The sequence below is a fragment of the Leptonychotes weddellii genome, chromosome 4 (genome assembly GCF_054177405.1).
Source record: "Leptonychotes weddellii isolate Sample4059 chromosome 4, ASM5417740v2, whole genome shotgun sequence".
NCBI classification, from domain to species: Eukaryota; Metazoa; Chordata; class Mammalia; order Carnivora; family Phocidae; genus Leptonychotes; species Leptonychotes weddellii.
In genome coordinates this window covers 95,021,681-95,045,322 of record NC_138372.1, presented here as the reverse complement: position 1 = coordinate 95,045,322, position 23,642 = coordinate 95,021,681, and the positions used below count along the sequence as shown (strand labels likewise).

The window sequence follows — 23,642 nt, the reverse complement described above, 5'->3', positions numbered from 1 at the left end:
AACTTTTTTTTTTTTTTTAAAGATTTTATTTATTTGACAGAGAGAGAGAGAGCGAGAGCAGGAACACAAGCAGGGGGAGTGGGAGAGGGAGAAGCAGGCTTCCTGCCGAGCAGGGAGCCTGATGTGGGACTCGATCCCGGGACCCTGGGATCATGACCTGAGCCGAAGGCAGACGCTTAACGACTGAGCCACCCAGGTGCCCTCAACTCTTTTTTTTTTAAAGATTTTATTTATTTGACAGAGAGAGACACAGTGAAAGAGGGAACACCAGCAGGGGGACTGGGAGAGGGAGAAGCAGGCTCCCCGCTGAGCAGGGAGCCCGATGTGGGGCTCGATCCCAGGACCCTGAGATCATGACCTGAGCCGAAGGCAGACGCCCAACGACTGAGCCACCCAGGCGCCCCGAACCACCCTCAACTCTTACCTTGAGAAGTTTTCTCTTAAAAGACACCATTAAGAAAATGAAAAGATCACATCTGAGAGAAAGTGTAAAATATATCCGATAAATGAATTGTACCTAAAGCCTAAGTTCTCTAAGTCAATAATAAAAAGACAACCCAATTAAAAAAAAAAAGACTAAAGATTTGAATAGATGTTTCCCCAGAGAACATAGATAAATGGCAAGTAAGTATGTGAAAAGATGCTCAACTTCCTTAGGGAAATGCAAACTATGATCACAATTTGATACCACACACACACTAGAATGGCTAAAAGACTGACAATACCAAGCACTGACAAGGATGTAAAGAAACTGGAACCCCATACTTTGCTAGTGGGAATATAAAATGGTACAGCCACTTTTGAAAACAGTAAGGCAGTTTCCTAAAAACTCAAACATACACCCACCCTAAGACCTAGCAATTCTACTCCTAGGTGGAATATCCAAGAGACATGAAACATAATGCCCATATAAAGATTTTTTTTTTAAGATTTTATTTATTTATTTGAGAGAGAGAGAATGAGAGAGAGCACATGAGAGGGGGGAGGGTCAGAGGGAGAAGCAGACTCCCTGCCAAGCAGGGAGTCCGATGCGGGACTCGATCCAGGGACTCCAGGATCATGACCTGAGCCGAAGGCAGTCGCTTAACCAACTGAGCCACCCAGGCGCCCTGCCCATATAAAGATTTATATAGAAATGTACATAGCAGCATTATTCCTAATAGTCCCCAAACTGGAAACAACCCAAATATTTATCAATTAAAGAATGGATAAAAACCTATGGTATATCTATAAAATGGAATATTATTCAGCAAAAAAAAAAGGGGGAGCACACTATGGATACATGCAACAACACAGATTAATCTCAAAAACATTATGCTAAGTGACAGAAACCAGAAACAAAAGACAATAAATTGTGATTCTATTTACACAAAATTTCTAGAGAAGGCAAAAAGGAAGCAAGCAGATCAGTGGTTACTTGGCGGTGAAAATGGAGAATGTAGGCAAATAAATGTGAGGGATGTTTTTGGGGTAATGCCAAGTATTCTTAAATTGGACTGTGAAGACTGCACTACTGTATAAATTTACTAAAACTCAAACTACACTTAAAAGTATTTGAATTTTATAGTATATAAATTATACCCAAAAAAAAAAACCCCTCAAAAATAGACAAAATCAAACAATCTACCATTTTGAGATATATACATAGGTGCTAATGCCACCTATAAAGAAAAGGAAGGGAATTCAGAATACAAGTTACACAGAATGGAGAAAGACAAGTCATTCAATCAGGAAATCAGGAAGTAGTACATAGGGGACATCTATGATACTAATAATGTTCTATTTCTTTGGTAACAGACAAGTCCAACAGTTTGGAATATGTAGTCAGTGACAATGGTTTCTCCTTTCTTCTTTTATCTGCTTAACTTCCTGTCTTTCAATTTCAATCCTCGACTTTCTACCTGGACCCTTATCTCTTACCTGAATCAATACTGAGGACATCATCATCTTCATCAGGAATCTCGATTATTTCTGTAGGCCGGGAAGCTTCATCCTCAGAGCTACTGTCCCGGTATTGTAGACCCAGTTTGGAATAAAAGTCCTTCACCAAAGACTCACAGTTAGTCACTGCCCTAATATTGGAACACATGTAGAAAAGGTCAAAGCCAGAAGAAATAGGTGTAAAAACCATCAGAATTTATATATATTTAAGTATACACTGACCTCAATTTAAACAGGCCAAGTGTCTCCGTTTAGAATTCATTTTTATTTTTTAAATAGGCTCCATGCCCAATGTGGGGCTTGAACTCACCACCCTGAGATCAAGACCTGAGCCGAAGTCAAGAGTAGGACACTTAACCAACTGAGCCACCCAGGCACTGTTCATTTAGAATTTAAAATGCTTTTCTCATAAAAAATGTTTAAATAGTGGTTTCCAGACCAGTGCCTCAAAAATCCAAAATAAGCCCTGAGTACAGTCCTCTCAACCACATTTCATCATTTACCTTATTAATTGAAAATGTGTTCTAAGTGACAACTAAGGTACCAGACACAAATCTTCTGGGGCTTTTGGAGTAGATACAGGGCTCCACAGTTACATAAGACAACAACACTTTACAATCCTCACTCCCTAGATCATCCTACTAATAAAGCAATTGTTTGGAAGCAGAGTAGAGAAGAAAGAAGGGGAAGGGACTCAAGACCTGAACTCCCCTACTGCTGCCCATACATTAGCTTCTGATAGATGAACATTCTATATATGGGTGGTTATGAGGTCAGATTTTGGATCCTAACCTATGAAGGAAGGTTCTATACATTTGTACCTTGTAAAGTATGAAGTGCTTAGCACAGTATCATGAACAATTATACTGCCAAAGGGGAGATTTCCTATTTTCCAGGTAGTCCTCACCTGGATGCATCATCAAAGAGCTGGTCAACATGGGCCACCTCAGATTCCTTCTGTATTACCCACGTTTCCAACTCTGCTAGTTGCTTCTTACGCTGCTGTACACAGTCCATCTTTTCTAGTTCTTCATCGATGAACTGCCGAAGTTCCTCCATCGAGATCCCCAGCTCCTCAACCACTGCTTGTTGCAGCTCTGCAATCTCTTCAGACTCCACTGCAGCTGTTGCTGCATCCAAACCAATGCACCCAGGGAGGGAGGACATGCTGTTGTCCTCTACATGGAAGAGAAAACTAAGATTACCTTTGGAGTCATCACCACTAAATTTCAGTATCCTAATAAAACTCATTCCTACACTACTAGTTATTCAAATACAGTTAAGTTTGATTCTATGTTCTCTCTCTCCATTCTCCTGTATCTGACAGATCAGATTTTGTAGCATTCTTATCTCAACCTATGGACTATGGGCCTAAGATTTAAAAGTTTCAGGGTATGGAGAACATATATTATGCAACAGGGAGCTACCGAAAATAATGTTTTAGGAATCGGAAGAGAACCAATTTGCTGAGGAAGGTATTTCTGTGACCTGTGTTCCTTAATTCACTAAAGAGATAAATCTTTGTGTGCATGCTATGCCAGTTTGAACACTTATCTCCACCTGGAGGGAAGCGATTGCTTTATAACTCACTAACTCGTTGTTTCCTCTTTAACTACTTGTTCCCCTTACATTACTTTGCTTCCAAGTGGAAATTTACCTTTTAAAGTCTATTAACACTTAAGCATTCAAAAACAAAGAGGCTTCCCAAAAGTAAAAGGAAACTAAAGCAATCTGGGAATAAAATGTGGTTACCTAAAAAGTACAATTCAAATAACCCATACATTGGTGTTAACTGCTTTTTTGATCAAACGGTTAAAGCAAAACTGATGCCAGAATGCCGTGCGACCCCAGAGCCAGTTCTCACTGCCTCCATTTTTCCTTTGCCCGCACACCGCCCCACCCCCGCGCTACCCTTTTTGGGGTGCGTCCCACCCACCTCGCAAACCCAGCTCAACCCCGCCCCCGCTCGCCTCCCGGAGAAGACTTCCTTCCCACCCTCGCCCAACCTCCTCCCACAAACAAAGCATTCCAGACAGGCCCCTGGTCTCCAAATACCTCAATTAACAGTATTTCCCACACCTCCCTGCTTCCAGCTACAACAGTTCTTTTCCACCAGCCAGACCCCAGACTCGAGACTCAGGGGTCGGCCTCGATGGGGTAGAACGAAACCGTAAGGGAAAGGGAGCAGGGGGAGGGGAAGAAGCGTGAGGGAGGGAGGGAAAGGGAAGCGAAAGAGACGCCCGGAAGCAAACCTCAGGTGCCGTTCCGGTCGCCACGACGGTGGCCTGACAGGGTCAAACCCAAGGCCTCTGAGCGCCCCCGCAAGGCCAGGCAAACTCAGGCAAGTACGCATGCGTCAAAGCACAGCCGTCCAGGGCACACGTGGGAGACAAATGGCCGGGTAAAGTAGGCGTGGCCTGGAGTATATTGCAGAAGCTCCGCCTTTTCCGCCAACCCCAACTAATGGCAGCAATGTTAAGTTTATCGTGTAAAGACTCAGTAGCCAAACACTTAGGTTTAGATTTTTTTTTCCTCACCCAGTTTTGGTTTTATTGCACAACTGGTACAAATTGTAACAAGTGGAGGAATATCAAGATGTAATAGGAAAAACGTGGTAATATCCTCTCCTCCATCTCGTATTACTCCTGCTCCTTTGAGGTAAAATAGCTTAGTTTTCTAGGTTTGTATGTACAAGGTCATGCATGTGGGTTTTTTTTTTTTTAAAGATTATTTATTTATTTATCTGACACAGAGAGAGACAGAGCACAAGCAGTGGGAGCAGCAGAGGGAGAGAGAGAAGCAGGTTCTCCGCTGAGCAGGGAGCCCAATGCAGGGCTCGATTCCAGGACCTGGAGATCATGACCTGAGCAGAGGGCAAGACGCTTAACCGACTGAGCTACCCAGGCGCCCTGTGAATGTGGATTTTTTTTAAAGATTTTATTTTTAAGTAATCTTTATACCCAGTGTGGAGCTTGAACTCACAACCTTGAAATCAAGTGTTGCATGCTCTGCCAGCTGAGCCAGCCAGGCACCCCTGAATGTGGATTTTGTTTTGTTTTTCTTTTATTTCACACGTGGACATCCCTTGAAGACAATAAAAACTGTAACATTTGTCTTTTTGACAATTGCATAATACTTGATAGTATGGTTAAATCATATTTAGAAATATGTTCTCAGTTTTTAGCTACTACAAATAGTGCAACAATAAACATTAACATCCTTTTGAAGTAGTACTTTTATTTCTGTGGAAGAGATTCCCCAGAATGGAATCTGAATAAAAGGTGTATATATACACACATGCATATATATGTATGTATATATAGGTATATATGTACTCTTTTTGTTCTACTTTAATAGAATCTTCTGTCAAATTACTATTCAAAAAGTTTGAAACATGGGGCGCCTGGGTGGCTCAGTTGGTTAAGCGACTGCCTTCGGCTCAGGTCATGATCCTGGAGTCCCGGGATCGAGTCCTGCATCAGACTCCCTGCTGAGCAGGGAGTCTGCTTCTCCCTCTGATCCTCCCCCCTCTCATGCTCTCTCTCTCTCTGTCTCATTCTCTCTCTCAAATAAATAAATAAAACTCTTAAAAAAAAAAAGTTTGAAACAATTTTTGCTCCTGCTAGCAAATCTCTGAAAGTATGTTTCCCCCCACCCTCATTAAGATTGGATGTTAACTATTTAATTTTTAAGCATTTGATAAGTCTTAAAATAATAGCTGCATCAGGATAGACTAAGTTGTGCTGTGGAAACAAACAATTCCAAAAGCTTAAAACAAAAACCATGCATTTCTTGTTCATGCTGCATAATCATCTCTAGTTGACATTGGAGCTCTGCTAGGATATCTACTCAGGAACCCAGGCTGATGAGTAAGTCAGGCCAGAAGGAGACCACTGACACTCTCATATTGGCAGTTAAAGTGATTCAGGACACTTTCATTAACAACGCATTGTTCTGACTGAGTCATAAGGCCCTACCCAAACACAAGGGGGCTGGAAAGTACAATCATGTCTCATATCTGGAAGGAGAGAGAACCAGTTGTATTTGATGAACCAGCAGTATTGACTACTACATTATTTTGTTATTGCTTTAATTTGTTCAGCTATCTTTACACTAACCGCACCTAACTTCATTTAAAAGGTATAAACCAGAACCTTCTGTGTAAGACTGGAAACAGGTTCGGGCAGCCTTGAAATCCTCTCCTTGTGACCACACTTTATCTTTGCTCATTTCACCTGTCCACCAGTGTCCTGTGAGTCCCTATTTCCAACTGTTAAGACACTAGGAATTGAGGTACAGAGAAATGAAAGTGTCCTCTAGATATTTCAAATTCAGCATGTTCCTAACTCATCTTATGATATTATTTTCTAATGTGAACTAGAAATTTTAGACTACTCCTCCCTGTAAAACACACATGCACACACATACCATATTTATTGAATGTTTACTTCATACTAGGCACTGTTCTAAGCACTTTACAATTATTAATTTATTTAATCCTCACAATAGTCCTATAAGGTAGGAACTGTTATTGTCTCTTTTTTATGAATGAAAAAACCGAGACACACAATTACATTGTCAGAGCCAGGCAGTTTGGCCCTAGAGCTTGTGGTCTTTTTTTTTTTCTTTTTTTTAAGATTTTGTTTATTTATTTGACAGAGAGTGAGAGCAGGAACACAAGCAGGGGGAGTGGGAGAGGGAGAAGCAGGCTTCCCACCAAGCGGGGAGCCCGACATGGGACTCGATCCCAGGACCCCAGGATCATGACCTGAGCTGAAGGCAGACGCTTAATGACTGAGCCACCCAGGCGCCCTAGAACTTGTGGTCTTTTTTTTTTTTTTTAAAGATTTTATTTATTTATTTGACAGAGAGAGACACAGCAAGAGAGGGAACACAAGCAAGGGGAGTGGGACAGGGAGAAGCAGGCTTCCCGCGGAGCAGGGAGCCCAATGCGGGGCTCGATCCCAGGACCCTGGGATCATGACCTGAGCCGAAGGCAGACACTTAACGACTGAGCTACCCAGGTGCCCCTAAAACTATGTTTTCTTTATGTCTATAAAATAAAGTTCAAACTTCACAGTATAGAGTTTGAGGCTCTTCAAAATTTTGTCCTGACTTAGCTCTCTGGCCATGTTTCCCATTTTTCCCTTCACACCCCTGGTTAAGTGCTATTTCCCCAACATGTTTACACATTTCACTTTTACACTTATACCTTCGTTCATTGTGGTCTATCTCCTGGAATGCCCCGTCTCTTCCTGTCTGCTGTAATATGAATTCTCTAAGGTCCAATTCAAATGTCTCTGTGAAGTTTTCATAGACCAGCGGTTGTCAAACTTTATCATGTATCAGAATCACCTGGAGGGCTTGTTAAAATACAGATTGCCACCCTCACCCCACCATTGGAGTAGATTTGGGTGGAGTCTGAGAATCTGCATGTCTAACATTTTACCAGAAATGCCTATGCTACTGGTATGGGGACCAGAATTTAAGAAACACTGTCTTACCATATGATTTCACTTATATGTGCAATCTAAAAATCAAACGAAGAATAGAAACAGACTTATAAGTACAGAGAACAAACTGGTGGGGAGGGACTGGGGGGCTATGGGCAAAACAGGTGAAGGGGATTTAGAAGTACGATCTTCACAACATGCCTGACTGGCTCAGTTGGACGAGCACGTGACTCTTCATCTCAGGGTTGTGAGTTTGGGCCCTCATATTGGGTGTAGAGATGACTTAAATAAGTAAACTAAAAAAAAAAAAAAGAGGTATGAACTTCCGATTATAAAATAAATAAGTCATGGGCATGAAAAGTACAGTATGGGGAATACAGTTAATAATATTGCAATAACTTTGTATCATGACAGATGGTAACTACACTTATCATAGTGATCATTTTGTAATGTATAGAATTGTGAAATCACTATGTTGTACATCTGGAACTAATATAAAATTGTATGTCAATTATACATCAATTAAAGAAATCACTCACTAGCCTATCCTAGACTGTCCTAGACTATCACTCACACTGCAGAACTAACTCCTGTCTGTGTGCTTCCATTATCTTAGTTCCTTCCACTTGTGAGTTATCTCTGTATGTCTCTGTCTCCTTTGCTGGTCTGTGATCAGCTTAAAGCTGAGGACCTGTCTAGATCGTCTTTGTTTCCCTTAGCACCTGACATATTGCCCTGTACATGTGGTGTTCTGTAATGTGTGATGAATGAAGGGAAATCCGTTCTGCCCCGATTATGTTTCTGTTAGAGTCTTTCAGCTTTCTGATATATGTGCACATGTATGGGGGGAATGGAGGTGGAAATAAGTAATGGACAATGTTGAAAAGAAACAGGAGCTATTTAGGGCAGCATATCCAGTCTGATTTCTTCAATGCCCTGAGAAGTCTGGTAGAAATCAGCAGTGGGACTCAGGAAGTATCTTCTAAGACACTTGCTACTCAACATGCAGTCAAAGAGCTTCTTAGAGATTCTGAATGTCTGACCCCACTTGGGATGTACTAAATCAGAATCCAAATCTTAGTAAGGTTTCCAGGTAATGTGTTGCTTGCTAAAATTTGAGAAGCACTATAGGAAAGGCAAGTTTGGGTTCTGTAATCCTTTCCAGGACAGGGCCTCAATATTTGGGGAAACAAGCTCTGGGTTTTTTTTTTTAAGATTATTTATTTATTTATTTATTTGAGAGAGAGAGAGCGAGAGCGAGAGCGAGAGCACAAGCAGGGGGAGTGGGAGAGGGAGAAGCAGGCTTCCTGCCGAGCAGGGAGCCCGATGTGGGACTCGATCCCAGGACCCTGGGATCATGACCTGAGCCGAAGGCAGACGCTTAACGACTGAGCCACCCAGGCGCCCCTGGCTTTGTTTTTATTAAGGTCTGAAGACTGTCAGAAATGATCAGGCCCTGGGGCTCCTGGGTGGCTCAGTTGGTTAAGCGGCTGCCTTTGGCTCAGGTCAAGATCCTGGAGTCCCAGGATCGAGTCCCGCATCGGGCTCCCCGCTTAGCGGGGAGTCTGCTTCTCCCTCTGACCCTCCCCTCTCTCATGCTCTCTGTCTCATTCTCTCTCTCAAATAAATAAATAAAATCTTTAAAAAAAAGAAATGATCAGGCCCTGATATAAATGACTCACATTATTAAAATGTACAAATTATTGAAGTAGATAGCTTATTGCCAGTTGAATAATATAAAGTAATAAATAACTGATATGTCACTTGGGCTACTCACATTGGTGTGCTCAGCACAGTCATTCCTGTAATCCATTGTGATACATTGAAAAACAACAATCATGTGCTACTTAATACTTGACCATGAGAAGGGGCACCTGGGTGGCTCAGTCGTTAAGCGTCTGCCTTCAGCTCAGGTCATGATCCCAGGGTCCTGGGATTGAGCCCCGCATCAGGCTCCCTGCTTCATGGGAAGCCTGCTTCTCCCTCTCCCACTCCCCTTGCTTGTGTTCCCTCTCTTGCTGTGTCTCTCTCTGTCAAATAAATAAATAAAATCTTTAAAAAAAAAATACTTGACCATGAGAAGTCATAGCAGAGGGGTCAAAACCTTGGAATGCCAAATGATCCTTTCCCTGCAGACAGACTTAAGGGAAATTAAATCATAATCTAAACATTGTTGAGTGATCTCAGAATTAAAATGAAAGAATATGGGGATTAAAAATTCAAAGGGTTTTAGGCATCAGGAAAGTAAAGGAGCCAAATGGGGTGGGTGAGAACTGTGGTCACCTGAGAAATACATATCTCACCCTTAGTTCCAGCTAGTTTTTGCCCTATGTGATAGATACAATTTTTCTGGATTACCAATTTTTCAAATGAGGTTAAAAATCTATATTTTTAAATATGCAACCTTCTGAGTTTTGAATATTGACAATTTTAAAATGTAGTACACTCTGCAATACTTTTTAATTTTTTAATTTTTTTTGAAGATTTTATTTGTTTGACAGCGAGAGACACAGTAAGAGAGGGAACACAAGCAGAAGGCAGAGGGAAAGGGAGAAGCAGAATCCCCACTGAGCAGGGAGCCCGATGTGGGGCTTGATCCCAGGATCTTGGGATCATGACCTGAGCCGAAGGCAGATGCTTAACAACTGAGCCACCCAGGCGCCCCTCTGCAATACTTTTAAAATCAGCAATTCTACTTCTAGGAATTAAACTACATACCTTTGAAATTGCATTCATTTGAATATGCATACCTTTGATATGAGGTAAGTGCTAAATTACCATCTGCAACTTTGTATGAAATAGCAAAATATTTAGAAACAATACACATTTCCATCAGCAGGTGTTGGTTAAACATATTATAGCATACCCAAACAATGGAATACTCTTCAACTATGTTTTTTTAAAAAGGAAGCTCTTTCTGCATTGATACAGAGTGATCTTTAAGAAACATTATTAAGGGGCACCTGGCTGGCTCAGTCAGTTAAGCATCTGCCTTCAGCTCAGGTCATGATCCCAGGGTCCTGGGATCGAGCCCTGCGACGAGCCCTGCAAGGAACCCCGCGTTGGGCTTCCCACTCAGCGGGGAGCCTGCTTCTCCTCTCCCTCTGCCTCTGCTCTGCCTACTTGGGCTCTCTCTCTCTCAAATAAATAAAATCTTAAAAAAAAAAAGAGACATTATTAAATGAGAAGAGCAGCTGTAGAACATGATATATAGCTGCTGTTACTTGTCTAAATAATACATTTTTAAACGTTTTTTCCTCGGGGCACCTGGGTGGCTCAGTCCGTTAAGTGTTGTGATCTCAGGGTCCTGGGATCTGCTCCCAGCTCAGCGGGGAGTCAGCTTGTCTTCCTCTCTCTGCCCTTCCCCTTGCTCGTGCTCTCTCTTTTTCACTCTCTCTCAAATAAATAAATAAAATCTTTAAAAAAACATTTTTTTCTTACATATATATAAAAGATCACTGGAAGGGTACATAAGAGACTCATACTGGGTGTCTGAGAAGAGGGCAAATGGAAAGTGGCAGACAAGAATCTGTAAGGAGTAAGGGTTTTCACAGTACACTGTCTTATAACTTTTGAATTTTGAAACATGAAAATGGATAGTTCGTTCAAAATTATTACATTAAAAATTAAAAGAAAAGGAACATTCCTGGAAAGATACACATTCATACATGTAAAAACAAGCTACCTTAATAGCAGTTACCTCCGGATAGAAGGATTGGGAAACATGACAGCATCTAGGAACTTTCTGCATTTTTACCCTTCAGTAATGTTTTTTTTGTTTTGTTTCGTTTTTGTTTTTTTTTTTTAAAGATTTTATTTACTCATTTGAGACAGAGAGAGAGAGCATGAGCAGGGTGAAGGGCAGAGGGAGAAGCAGACTCCCCGCTGAGCAGGGAGCCCGATGTGGGGCTCTATGCCAGGGCTTGGTGATCATGATCTGAGCTAAGGCAGACGCTTAATCGACTGAGTCACCCAGGCGCGCCAGCGCTTCAGTAATGTTTGAGAAATTTTTTTACTGTGTGCATTTATATTTTTATAATAATAATAATTTTAAAACATTGACTCAAAAAACACATACACACATGGACACACACTTTGTAGATTTCAAACACTGGAAAGTGTCTGGCCAATAAAATTTCCCAGACTGATTGGATCTGTAAGCTGTCAGTTTAAGGTGAGTGAAAGGAATGTTTAAGGACATCAGATTAACAGAAATAATATGAGCAATAAAATCAGAGAGACCCCCCAAACAAAAACAAAAACAAAAACAAAAAACAAAATAGAGAGACCCAAGGTATGTGGATTATAACTCCCTGAATCTACACACCAAGGACTATCTAACCACCGAGACTGAAAATACTCTACTGACCAATGGCTAAGCTGCCCTCTCCCCTGAACAGCATGCACATTGGCCGCATGAGTTTGCCTTGGGTCGCTCTTCCTTTTTTTTCTTCCACAGATAATCCACTTCTTCTGACTGATGCATTTTTTTCTTAGATAGGTTACTGTAGAAAGTCAAACCTGTGGGTGCCTGGGTGGCTCAGTTGGTTAAGCGACTGCCTTTGGCTCAGGTCATGATCCTGGAGTCCAGGGATCGAGTCCCGCATCAGGTTCCCTGCTCAGCAGGGAGTCTGCTTCTCCCTCTGACCCTCCCCCCTCTCATGTGCTCTCTCTCATTCTCTCTCTCAAATAAATAAATAAAATCTTAAAAAAAAAAAAGAGAAAGTCAAACCTGTGACTCTCTAGTGGCTGCATACTGATGCTCTCATTAATCATGTGTTTGCTTGCATTTTATTTTAGGGGGTAGGGGAGAGGTGAGTTCTCCCTATCTGAGTTCCTGGAGGGAATACATGGGAGTCTTCCAGTACAGACATCAATCTTAATCTGCTTTCCTCTGACCCTGACCTGCACCTTGTCCTGAATTTCTTTTTATCAAAACAGTGTACAAATCATCTCTCTCCCTCTCTCTTTCTTTCCTTAGTTTAACCAATATAGCACCAGAACAGAGTTCTGGTGAAGGCAAAATCTGGTACCCCATTGCAAAGCTTTGGTTCCCCTACCTCCATTTTCAAATAACCCTGGGGACTTACTCAGGCCAAAGAGGGGGCAGTCCTGTTTCCAGGAGTCAGAAACAGAGACAATTATCAAGTCTCTGCTAACAATGCATGGATAGGTTTATGTCTCCATACCATTTGGTATTGCTGTTAAAGCCTGGTTCAGCATGGTCCATGAAAATGTGTGTCCTCTGATATGACTGCATGCTGGTCCAAGTCCCTGCACAAGCACAAGTGATGCCCCACACTTAGATTCCAAGGTTATGGCTCTTTTAGTTCACGTCCACATGTTAGGTCACTGTTGCCTGGAACATTTGGCCAGCATGGCTGAGCCTGAGAGCTTTTACAATCACTATCCCTATCACTTGCTGTGCCAGACTCAATCCTCTTCAGCCAAACCTGTGTTGGGCCTTGGTCAGTGGCCTAGCTGCCCTCTTTCCTTCCAGTGAATTCTCTTATGGACTTTCCTGCCAGTTGGCCATAGTCTACTCTACCAAATTTCCCTAACTTAAGACTTTGGAGAGAACAGATTATGATTTCCTTTCCTTTTCTCTTAAATGATCCCTGGGATGATGATGTTAACCACTACCATCATCACTGTGTATTATATATGAGTTTCCCATGATTGCTGTAATGAATTACCACAGACTCATTGGCTTAAAACAACAGAAATTTATTCCCTTACAGTTCTAGAGGCTAGCAATCTAAAATCAAGGTGTTGGCAGGGCTGAGCTCCCTCCAAAGGCTCTGAGGAGAATTTTTCCTTGCTTCCTCCAGCGTCTGGTGGTTCCAGCCAAGGGTCCTTTAGTTTGTGGTTGCATGACTGCAATCTCCGCCTCTGTCTTCACATGGCCTTTTCCTGTCTCTCTGTATCTTCTCTACTGTCTTTTATAAAAGACATTTGTCATTGGACTTAGGGCTCACCCAGATAATCCAGGATGACTTTATCTTGAGATCCTTCTTATATCTGTAAAGATCCGTTTACCAAATAAAGTCACATTCATACGTTTCAAGGGTGAGGACATGGACATATCTTTTGGAGGGCCCCTTTTCAATCTACTAGATGTTATTTTACAAAGGAATTGTGCAGTGAAAAAGATTGAGGGATTCACTAAAGGCAAATGACTCCCCCTCTATCACAGAGCTCTGCCCACTTGAGAATGGCAGCAGATTTTACAAAACCACATACACTGAAAAGGTCCTGTTAGGGGTGCCTGGGTGGATCAGTTGGTTGGGCCTCGGACTCTTGGTTTTGGCTGGGATCATGATCTCAGGGTTATGGAATTGAGCCCCTTGTGGAGCCTGAGCCCAGAGTGGGTCTCTGTGCTCAGCACAAAGTCTGCTTGGGATTCTTTCTCTCTCCCCTTCTGCTCCCCCTCACCCAGCTCTCTCTCAAATAAAGGAGTAAATTAAAAAAAAATTTTTTTTAAAAAAAGGTCCTGTTAGACTCTTATCATAGGACAATTTGTTCCTGCTGGCCTTATATTTGCACAACTAAAGGGATCTCCTAAGACTGCCTCTAAGAGTTCTAGCTTTAGGTGGGCCTCACCGAGCATCATTATATTACATTACATCATACAGTTATGTCCAACTATCTTACCTTAAGGACATTTGATACTGGAGAATTGAAACCCATGGCCTTATTTTAATCAATGAGTTCTACCTGTCTCGGTCCCATTTTGTAACCATTTCCCTGAGTAGGAACAATATAAATGGGCTCGTGTTTTATCCTTTTTATTATTCTCAACTCACCCTCACGTGCCTATTGTGGAATGCAAGAATGAGAAGGCTGACACATAGAGAGGCTAAATAATATAAAGTGTGGGTCATAAGTATCTGTATAGCAGATTTCAAACCTCCTCTGAGGGGGAGTCTATCAGGCTTTCTCATAGTTCAGCTCAGAGATGGTTCTGTGGTTGGGGAGCTGGCCTCATAGGGATTCTTCACCAACTTGGCACAGCGAAAAATCATCACAATTAGGAACAGAAATAGAAGAACAACAAAGGCAATGGCAAAGCCTTTGTCTACGTCAACACCACTGGACAGGCTTGAATCATCCATGGGAACACACGCCTCTTTACCCTTGTTCAGCTGTAGTTACCTCCTCAGGTATGTCTTCAGGTTTGTCATGTTCCTAGACAAAAGAGGATAAGACAAGTTTATTGGGTTTTATGTGTATGCGTGTGTTTTCTTATTTATTTATTTATTTATTTATTTATTTATTTATTTATTTATTCATTCAACAGAGAGAGAGAGACAGCGAGAGAGGAAACACAAGCAGGGGGAGTGGGAGAGGGAGAAGCAGGCTTCCCACTGAGCAGGGAGCCCCATGCGGGGCTCGATCCCAGGACCCTGGGATCATGACCTGAGCCGAAGGCAGACGCTTAACGACTGAGCCACCCAGGTGCCCCTGTATGTGTGTGTTTTCTTAATAGCATTATGTCAAAACCAAAGAAGGTTTAGAAAAACAAAAACAGAACAGCAAGATTTATTCATGAAGCACTATGAAACTGGTAAAGTTAGTATGGGTGACTTTCAAAATATATACACACATAAAGCATAAAATTGCTGGAAAATTACTCCAAAGCAAAACATGAGCAAACATGTTTAACTCAGAAATCAACTGGGGCTTCCTGGCCCTGTAAGATCCAGGTACAACTGCCTTAAACATCCCAATTCTGTGTTAAGTCCAAATCCCTCTCTATGATTTTTTCAAATTCTGAGTACTTATTGTAAATAATTTGTTCTGGAGTCTTAACATAAAGACTATGTAAACATAAAATTATTTTTATTTTTTCTAATCACTACGTTTAACTGTGCTATCATTCCCATCTCTTAATGAAAAATCAAGTATAGCTCAGAAAGGATCGATTTTGGTTATTAAAACTTAGTTCACCAAAACAACACTGAAAAGAACAAAATCAGAGTACTCCCACTTCCCAACTTCAAAACTCACTACAAATTTACAGTTATTAAGACAGTGTGGCACTAGCATAAGGATAGGCATATGGATCAGTGAAATAGAATTAGGAGCCTAGAAATAAACTCATATACCTACTGTCAATTGATTTTTTTAAAAGATTTTATTTATTTATTTGCCAGAGAGAGAGCGCGGGAGAATGAGCGAGAGTACAAGCAGGGGGAGAAGCAGGCTCCTTGCTGAGCAAGCAGCCCTATGTGGGGCTCGATCCCAGAACCCTGGGATCATGACCTGAGCCGAAGGCAGATGCTTAACAGATTGAGCCACCCAGATGCCCTGGCAACCTTGTTTTTTGCCTGCCACTCACTCTCTCCCTTGTACTTTTGGACCCAGTAATGCTGCACTTCTCACAATTCTATGAGTTTTGCATGATCCTCCTTTGTGTCTGAGCCTTTTCATTAACATTCTCTATTTATTATTTCCCATCTTCTATATTCAACTTTTAGGCTTTAGCTTAAAAGTTAATTTCCCAAGGAGATATTCCAGTAACATTCACTATACTTTACTACAATTACTTCAGTCTGTCTTCTCTGGTAATATAGTAATCTGACATGAGAGTAGAGACCGTATCTAATTTGTTCGTTTTTTTATCCTAAAAGTTTGGGTTGTATTGGCTGTTCAATAAATATATGTTCAATGAATGGATGTAGCACTACACTTTGCTAAAGTGGGCATGTAAAAAATGTTTGCTGAATGAATGAATGATTTTGAGAATGTGGCATTTGAATTAAGACAGAAGCCTATTGGTGATCTAAAAGAAAGTAGTGTCAACAAAGTGGCAAAGAAGGACTCCAGACTTTAGTGGATTAAGCAGGAAAGGGCAGTAAGGAAATGAAGACACTAAGGTTTTAAATAATTTATAAGGAGTTCAAGTAGGAAAGAAAGAAGAGAAATCGAATAGCAGTTAAAAGCCTACTACAGAATCTAGCAAAGGATTCCTTTTTTAAAAAACTTTTTAAAAAAGATTTTATTTATTGGGCGCCTGGGTGGCTCAGTCGTTAGGCGTCTGCCTTCGGCTCAGGCCATGGTCCCAGGGTCCTGGGATCGAGCCCCGCATCGGGCTCCCTGCTCCGCGGGAAGCCTGCTTCTCCCTCTCCCACTCCCCCTGCTTGTGTTGCCTCTCTCACTGTGTCTCTCTCTGTCAAATAAATAAAATCTCAAACAAAAAGATTTTATTTATTTATTTGTCAGAGAGACAGAGAGAGCACAAGCAGGGGGAGCTGCAGGCAGAGGGAGAAGCAGGCTCCCCACTGAGCAAGGAGCCCAATGTGGGACTCGATCCCAGGACCCTGGAATCCTGACATGAGCTGAAGGCAGCCGCTTAACCAACTGAGCCACCCAGGCATCCCAAGGATTCCTTCTCAAAGGCAGAATGAAAAGGTATCAGGTAGGATGCATTTGGTTGCAAGTAACAGAAAAGTCCACTTAAGTGATAGTAAACAATATGTGGAATTTATTAACTTAGGAGGCTGAAGTCCAGAATAAGGCTAACTTTAGGTATCATTGGATCCAGAGATTGAAGGTGTTATCAGGGTTCTGACTTTCTATGTCTATGATTTTTCGCAGTCCCACCTGTCTTCTATGCTGATTTTCTACACAGGCCGACTTCCCTATGGTAGCAAGAATGGCTCCAACAAATCCAGACCTCTCATATCCCCTCTTCACAGTCTCTCCTCCCCAATTCCAGAGGAAGAAAGAATACGTTTCTATTCGTCAAGATTCTTGTTTGCAAGCAACAGAAACAATCTCCCTTTTCTTGATGAAAAATTCACCCTAAGTGAAAAGGCAGTCTGGGTTCCTGGGTCTGGCAGGGGTCTGAGCTGAGGAAGGATTCTGCTAATACTGTGTCTGTGAGGCAATGTTGTTTGACCCACCTCCCTGGGGCTCACTGAAACCTGAGTCCCAAGGGAGACAATAAATACTCCTTTATAGTTGCTGTTGTCATTTTATTTTGCATACATACTTGTGTGATTTGGGAAATGGAGATTATAAAGAGCTCTTCCTTTAATATTATTTGAACTCTATCAACTTTAAATTTAATTTGGATGCACCATTTACCATTTAATAAATACAATACAAAAACTAGGTCCTATAGGCATAACACGATACATAAGGTCTGGTTTCTGACTTTAGGAAGCTTATAGTCTGGTATGGGAGATAAGACATAGCCACATAACTATGACATAGGTATAAAGTGGTTAGGTTTCAAAACAGAAAGTAGTGGATCTCTCTGAAATCGTCTGCCCCACACTTCCTCTCCTGTCCATCCATATGGTTACTGTGGAAGCTGCCATATTCTGACATGGCCCCACCATGCTGGCTGCCACAGTTCAATGGTCTGGGGTAGGTAGAAGTTAGGCTAAAGCTCTTCTCTTGAATTTTTGTAACTGGAATAGGACATACTAGGTGTTTAATACGTACTTGATGATAACTGCGTTGTAATGAGAAAACCAATTTCATTGCAATTTTAATACCCGCTTCTGGCTTTATCCATTTCTGTACATCTCAGATGCCACTTTCTGGATATATTTCTTTTTTTTTTTAATGATTTTATTTATTTATTTGTTAGAGAGAGAGAGGGCATAAGCAGGGGGAGCGGCAGGCAGAGGGAAAAGCAGGCTCCCCACTGAGCAGGGAGCCCAATGCAGGACTTGATCCCAGGACCCTGGGATCATGACCTGAGCCGAAGGCAGAGGCTTAAGGCCTGAGCCACCCAGGCGCCCCTGGATATATCTCTTTAATATCTCATTATTGATGCCAGCACATATCTTCCCTTTATTCATTACTACACTTTCTCAAAAAGATCTTATTATTTTACCCTGGCACCTACATATCTCACTAGTCCCCTTACAGCCTGAATATTTCATTGATTTTTCAACTTCTTTTAATTATTGCATTTCAAGAGACTTGCATCTTTATTTGATTTTCTTTCATTTATTCTCTTATCACAGGTTTCTAGGTATGATTTTATACCATGTAAACTGTCTTGATTTTATATTAAGTTGCAGAGAAAAATAAACAAAAATATGTACTTCCTGAATGAAAACAAATAATCCCATAGCAATCTGCTGGTAAAAGTGGAGAAGGAACCCAAAGGGAAGACTCAAGGAAGGTTTTACTGAAGAGGCAAATACATGAACTGAACTGCGGCCTGAGAATGAGTGGAGTTTACCAGGCAGATAAAAGCGAGAAAGAGGAGAAGCTGGAGAAGATATTTCAAGTACAAACACAAGGGCTTCAGGGAGGACAATATAGTATGTTTGAGAAACAGTAAGTGTTCAGTAAGTATTGAGAATGTATTCTATCGGAGAACAGGCAGGAGCCATGGCCTAGGCCAGTTCATCAGGGTCCTTATATGGTACATTAAAGACTCTGGACTCAACTTTGCAATCAGTGGGGAGCCATTGGAAAGCTTTTAAACATGGAAATTATACCATTAGATATTTGGTTTAGAAATATCAGACTGGCAGGAATGTGGAGGATGCACGAGACAACAACTAACCTGATATTCTTCCGTAAATATGAGCTTTGAAGGGATTCAGGACAGCTCCCCCCCCGCCCCCCGCAATGTGTCACTCTGGCAAGTGGATCATTCAGAGCTGAAGGCACTTGAGATCCTGTGGGCTCAAGAGAAACTTTTGTCTCTCTCTTAACCACACAGAAAAATCTAAATTGGGGGTCTTTCCCCAAATAAGGGTCATCTGCTCTTCTTACTACCCTCTGAAGTGCATTCCTTTCCTCTGAAATCCCAGACCCCTACCCCCTTCTCTTTAGTTCAGAATGAGATAAATATCTCATCTTGCCTGCCTTTGGAATTTCCATGTCTATGGGGAGTCCCCTACATACATCTATTAAATTTGATTTTGTCCTGTTAATCTGTCTCATGTCAATTTGATTCTTAATCCAGCTAGAAGGACCTTCGAGGGGACAGGATTTCTTGCTCCCCAACAGCTTCTAGAGGGCAAAAATATAAATGTTTTGATTTTTTAAACTTCTCACAGCATAGATTAACATAGTGCTTGCACTGAGTAAGAAATGTTTGTTGATGTGGAAACCAGTGTCAGAAGGAACACTCTGCTTCTCGTGGGTGTAGAGAATGGACAGTATGACCCTTGTCTGATGAACAAACTCAGATGGGGTAGTATTAGTCATAGAAATCTTTCTAAAAGTGATGGCTGAGCTCAATCTGGAATAAAGAAAGAACACTTAAAGGAAGGAAGAGTGATGGAGTCAAAGAAGCATGAGAACTTTTGGGGAAATGCTGCTTAATTCAGTATGGTAGAGCTCACAATGCATGAAAGTGAAAGGTATAAAATCATAGAATCTCATAGTTGGAAGGAACCCTTGAAAGTCATGTTGTGGCATTAGCCTTCTAATCATTCCTGCAAAGTCCCTGCTTTAACTACTTGGGTGAGTTCCTCGGGGGCCTTCAGGGGTCAGAAGTGACTATCTTCCAAGGTGTCTCATTCTTTAAAAGTACTTAGTTTTTCTTTTTTTTTTTAATTGAAATATAGTTGACACACAATGTTATTAGTTTTAGGTATACAATGTAGTGATTCAACAATTCTATATGTATGCTATGCTCACCACGATTGTAGCTGCCATCTGTCACCATACAACACTATTATAATACCATTGACTATATTCCCTGTGCTGTTCCTTTCATCCCCATGACTTATTCATTCCATAACTGGAAGCTTGGACCTCCCACTCCCCTTCACCCATTTTGCCCATCCCCTCACCTCCCTTCCCTCTGGCAACCACCAGTTTATTTTTGTATTTATGGGTCTGTTTCTGCTTTTTGTTTGTTTTGTTTTTTAGATCCCATATGTAAGTGAAATCATATGGTATTTGTCTTTCTCTGACTTATCCACTCTGCATAATATCCTCTAAGTCTATCCATATTGTTGCAAATGGCAAGATTTCATTATTCTTCATGGCTGAGTAATATTTGATTATACGTGTGTGTGTGTGTGTGTGTGTGTATACACACATCTTCTTTATCCATCCAACACTTGGGTTGCTTCCATTCTTGGCTATTGTAAATAATGCTACAATAATAAAAGTAGTTCTTCACATTGAGCCAAATTTGTCTCCTTAGCACTCACTGCTCCACTTTTAACTTAGGACCATATAGGGTAACACATATCTTTTCCTACACAATATTTTCAGGATGTGAAGATTGCTATCAAGTACTTGTTGACTCATTTCTTCAATCATTTCTCAGAGGATATGATCTTTCTATCATTCTAGTCTTTTTCCATTGAAAAGAATCTAGTGTGTCTACATCCCCTTTAAAACATGGTGCCCAATATAGAAGACCCACGTAAACCCAAGATTATTCATCTAGTACTATACTTCTATTGCTTGAGATAAGATCATAATGAGCCTTGTGCTAAAATTGGAATGATACAGAGAAGATTAGCATGGCCCTTGCACAAAGATGACACACAAATTCATGAATCATTCCATATTTTTAACTAACTGGAATTTAAATTAAAACTTGGAAGAAAAAAATCATAATGAGCTTTGAAATTCAGCATAAAGAATTCAAATTTTAGGGGCACCTGGGTGGCTCAGTCGGTTAAGCGTCTGCCTTCAGCTCAGGTCATGATTCTGGAGTCCCAGGATCGAGTCCCGCATCGGGCTCCCTGCTCAGCGGGGAGTCTGCTTCTCCCTCTGCCCCTCACCCCACTCATGCTCTCTCTCTTTCTCATTCGCTCTCTCTCCCTCAAATAAATAAATAAAATCTTAAAAAAAAAAGAATTTGGGGTGCCTGGGTGACTCAGTCAGTTAGGCATCTGCCTTCAGCTCCGGTCATGGTCCCAGGGTCCCGGGATCGAGCCCCATGTCGGGCTCCCTGCTCCGCGGGGGACCTGCTTCTCCCTCTCCCTCTGCCTGCCACTCCCCCTGCTTGTGCTCTCTGTCTGTCAAATAAATAAATAAAATTTTTTTAAAAAAAGGAATTGAGTTTTATTCAAATGGGGGGACATTGAAGGATTTTGAGCAGATAAATGAGAGCAGCGGCCCTATCTTACTGTGCATCCCACTGACTCTAACTGGAATGTAAGCTCTAAGCGTTAGGTCTGTGTCCCATTAGTGACATAGCTTCAGTGCCTAGGCAGGGCTGGCACATTGTAGGTGTTTAGTATACCTACATAAATGAATTAATATCTATATCAGTGCCCGGCATATTAAGCATACACAATTCATGCTTGCTGAAGGAAGGTAAGTAATCAAAGCCATACTTTACGAAGATAACTGGCAACAGTATGTAAGAGATATTGGAGACAGGAAATAGACACCATAGGGTGAAAAACAATTAGAAGGAGTTGCAGCAGTCTTGGTAAGAGGCAACAAAAGTATAAACTAGGATGACATAGTAACAAAAAGGAAGGGATGGATGTGAAAGAGGATTTGACATGATTTATAAATTAAATGGACATATAGTGGGAGGAAGAAGGAAATGATAAAGAAAATCCTGGGGTTTGACTTTGGATGGCTGAAAGAAAAATGTTGCCATTCGTAGAACTATTTATTTTAGGAATTGGCAGATATTTTAAGGGACTATGATGAATCCAGTTTGAGTAGGTTGAATTTGAAGGTACTGGTATGATATGTTCAGGAGGCAGAAACGTGGGACTGAAGTTTAGGGTAAAGAAAAGCAAGATCTTTAGAGCTGAGTCACCTAAGTTCAGGGTAGTTGAAATCATGGAAATATATGAGATGGCCAAAGGAGAATTTGAAACAAGGGAATGCCTGCTTTTATGTCGGAGGAAAGAGTTCAATAAACCACAGATGGAATAGGTATAAGTAGGAAAACCTGAAGAGTGTAGAGTCATGAAAATGAACAGATGAGAGAATTTCAAGGAGGGGTATTGCCAACAGCCTCAAATGCTGCAGAGATACGAAAACCTTCAGTATCTGGAAATTGGAAAACATCAAGTCATCTGTGATTCTCCTTCTCCTTATCTAATTAAATCTGAATTCCTGAACTTTGAATGAAAGGTCTCTCGTTTACTGATTTAACTTCTCACTCATAGCTGCCAAATTCCGATAAGCTAATTTTGCTACTGTTAGGCTGGTATCTTTCCTCTTTCCACCTCAAAAAGTAAAATACATCCTTACTGAAAAAGGGAAAGAAAAGAAGAAGACTGATGTTTTGGTTCCAAGTATGTCATGTTATTTATGTTCTTGGCTCTTATTTTCATATGCAGGGATCAGATCTAGGTTTTATAGATCCTGAAAGTTTACACAAGTTGGAGGTCTCTCTTTCAGAAAAAGAATGCAAGATTTTGAATACAAAATTAGGTAAAAAGTTTTTTAGAATGGAAAAAAAAAATAACAAATTATTGGAGCCTTGGATATTCAGTTTCCTTTCTTCTAAGACCTCTTAGGCAAAATCACTTTTCTTGACAGATTCAAGTGACAGATACCATGGTAATTCTAAAATCTGTTTTCCAAAACGAAGACCTCCCCTAGAATTTTTTTAGTGGTTCTTAAGATTCCTGTTTTGGGGACGCCTGGGTGGCTCAGTTGGTTAGGCGTTTGCCTTCAGCTCAGGTCATGATCCCAGGGTTCTGGGATGGAGCCCTGCGTTGGGCTCCTTGCTCAGCAGGGAGCCTGCTTCTCCCTCTGCCTGCCGCCCTCCCCTCCCCCCTCCTTATGCTCTCTCTCTTTCTGACAAATACATAAATAAAATCTTTAAAAAAGGTTCTTGTTTTGTTTGAGATGAACAGGAGTACTGCTTAGGACTAGAATAGGGAAAAAGAGGTGGGGCATGAATCTACTGGTTTATGTAAAATGTGATACTGCTAAAGTGGGAAACAGAATAACAGCATTTATAAATCTGCAGCAGAAGTTAGTTCGCTTTCACTTAACACTTCCCAGAAAGATCAATCCCCTCTTCCTTTCCCGTGTTCCCTTCCCAAATCACTTCATTTTTCCCATCTGTGGCCCTATATTTCTTAAAGACAAATAGACAAAAAACAAAACAGGACAACAACAAAAACCACTTAAAAAGGCCCAGCTCTTGGGCGCCTGGGTGGCTCAGTTGGTTAAGCGACTGCCTTCGGCTCAGGTCATGATCCTGGAGTCCCGGGATCGAGTCCCGCATCGGGCTCCCTGCTCGGCAGGGAGTCTGCTTCTCCCTCTGACCCTCCTCACTCTCATGCTCCCTGTCTCTCATTCTCTCTGTCTCAAATAAATAAATAA

At 41.4% G+C, this 23,642-nt stretch overlaps 2 protein-coding genes and 1 non-coding gene across 10 annotated transcripts in view; 1 reads left to right on the top strand and 2 right to left on the bottom strand.

The window, feature by feature from the left end:
- The window catches only part of SETDB1 (SET domain bifurcated histone lysine methyltransferase 1), a 35,702-nt gene extending 31,381 nt beyond the window's left edge, over nucleotides 1-4,321 (bottom strand). For 2 of the 6 annotated variants that reach the window (XM_081815894.1, XM_081815896.1), the window contains exons 1-3: nucleotides 3,997-4,177; nucleotides 2,849-3,119; nucleotides 1,921-2,072 (exon numbers count right to left, since the gene is read on the bottom strand). In XM_081815894.1, the coding sequence (XP_081672020.1) occupies nucleotides 1,921-2,072; nucleotides 2,849-3,108 (412 nt within the window). In that variant the 5' untranslated portion in view covers nucleotides 3,109-3,119; nucleotides 3,997-4,177. The other 4 variants (XM_006728339.3, XM_031040928.2, XM_081815895.1 and 1 more) reach the window with 3 other exon arrangements.
- Nucleotides 4,322-13,105: 8,784 nt separating this feature from the next.
- Nucleotides 13,106-23,642, bottom strand: part of LOC115944714 (cortexin domain containing 2) — an 11,576-nt gene continuing 1,039 nt past the window's right edge. The window contains exons 2-3 of one of the 3 annotated variants that reach the window (XR_004079230.2): nucleotides 14,201-14,582; nucleotides 13,106-13,415 (exon numbers count right to left, since the gene is read on the bottom strand). Coding sequence is in view for 2 of the 3 variants with exons in the window: in XM_081815891.1 (XP_081672017.1) it covers nucleotides 14,342-14,509 (168 nt within the window). In the remaining variant the exon portion in view is untranslated. Of the gene's footprint in view, nucleotides 14,583-23,642 lie in introns of all 3 variants that reach the window. The other 2 variants (XM_081815891.1, XM_081815890.1) reach the window with 2 other exon arrangements.
- Nucleotides 20,804-20,906, top strand: LOC115944886 (U6 spliceosomal RNA). Its single transcript, XR_004079390.1, has one exon. It is a non-coding gene; the product is annotated as a U6 spliceosomal RNA (small nuclear RNA).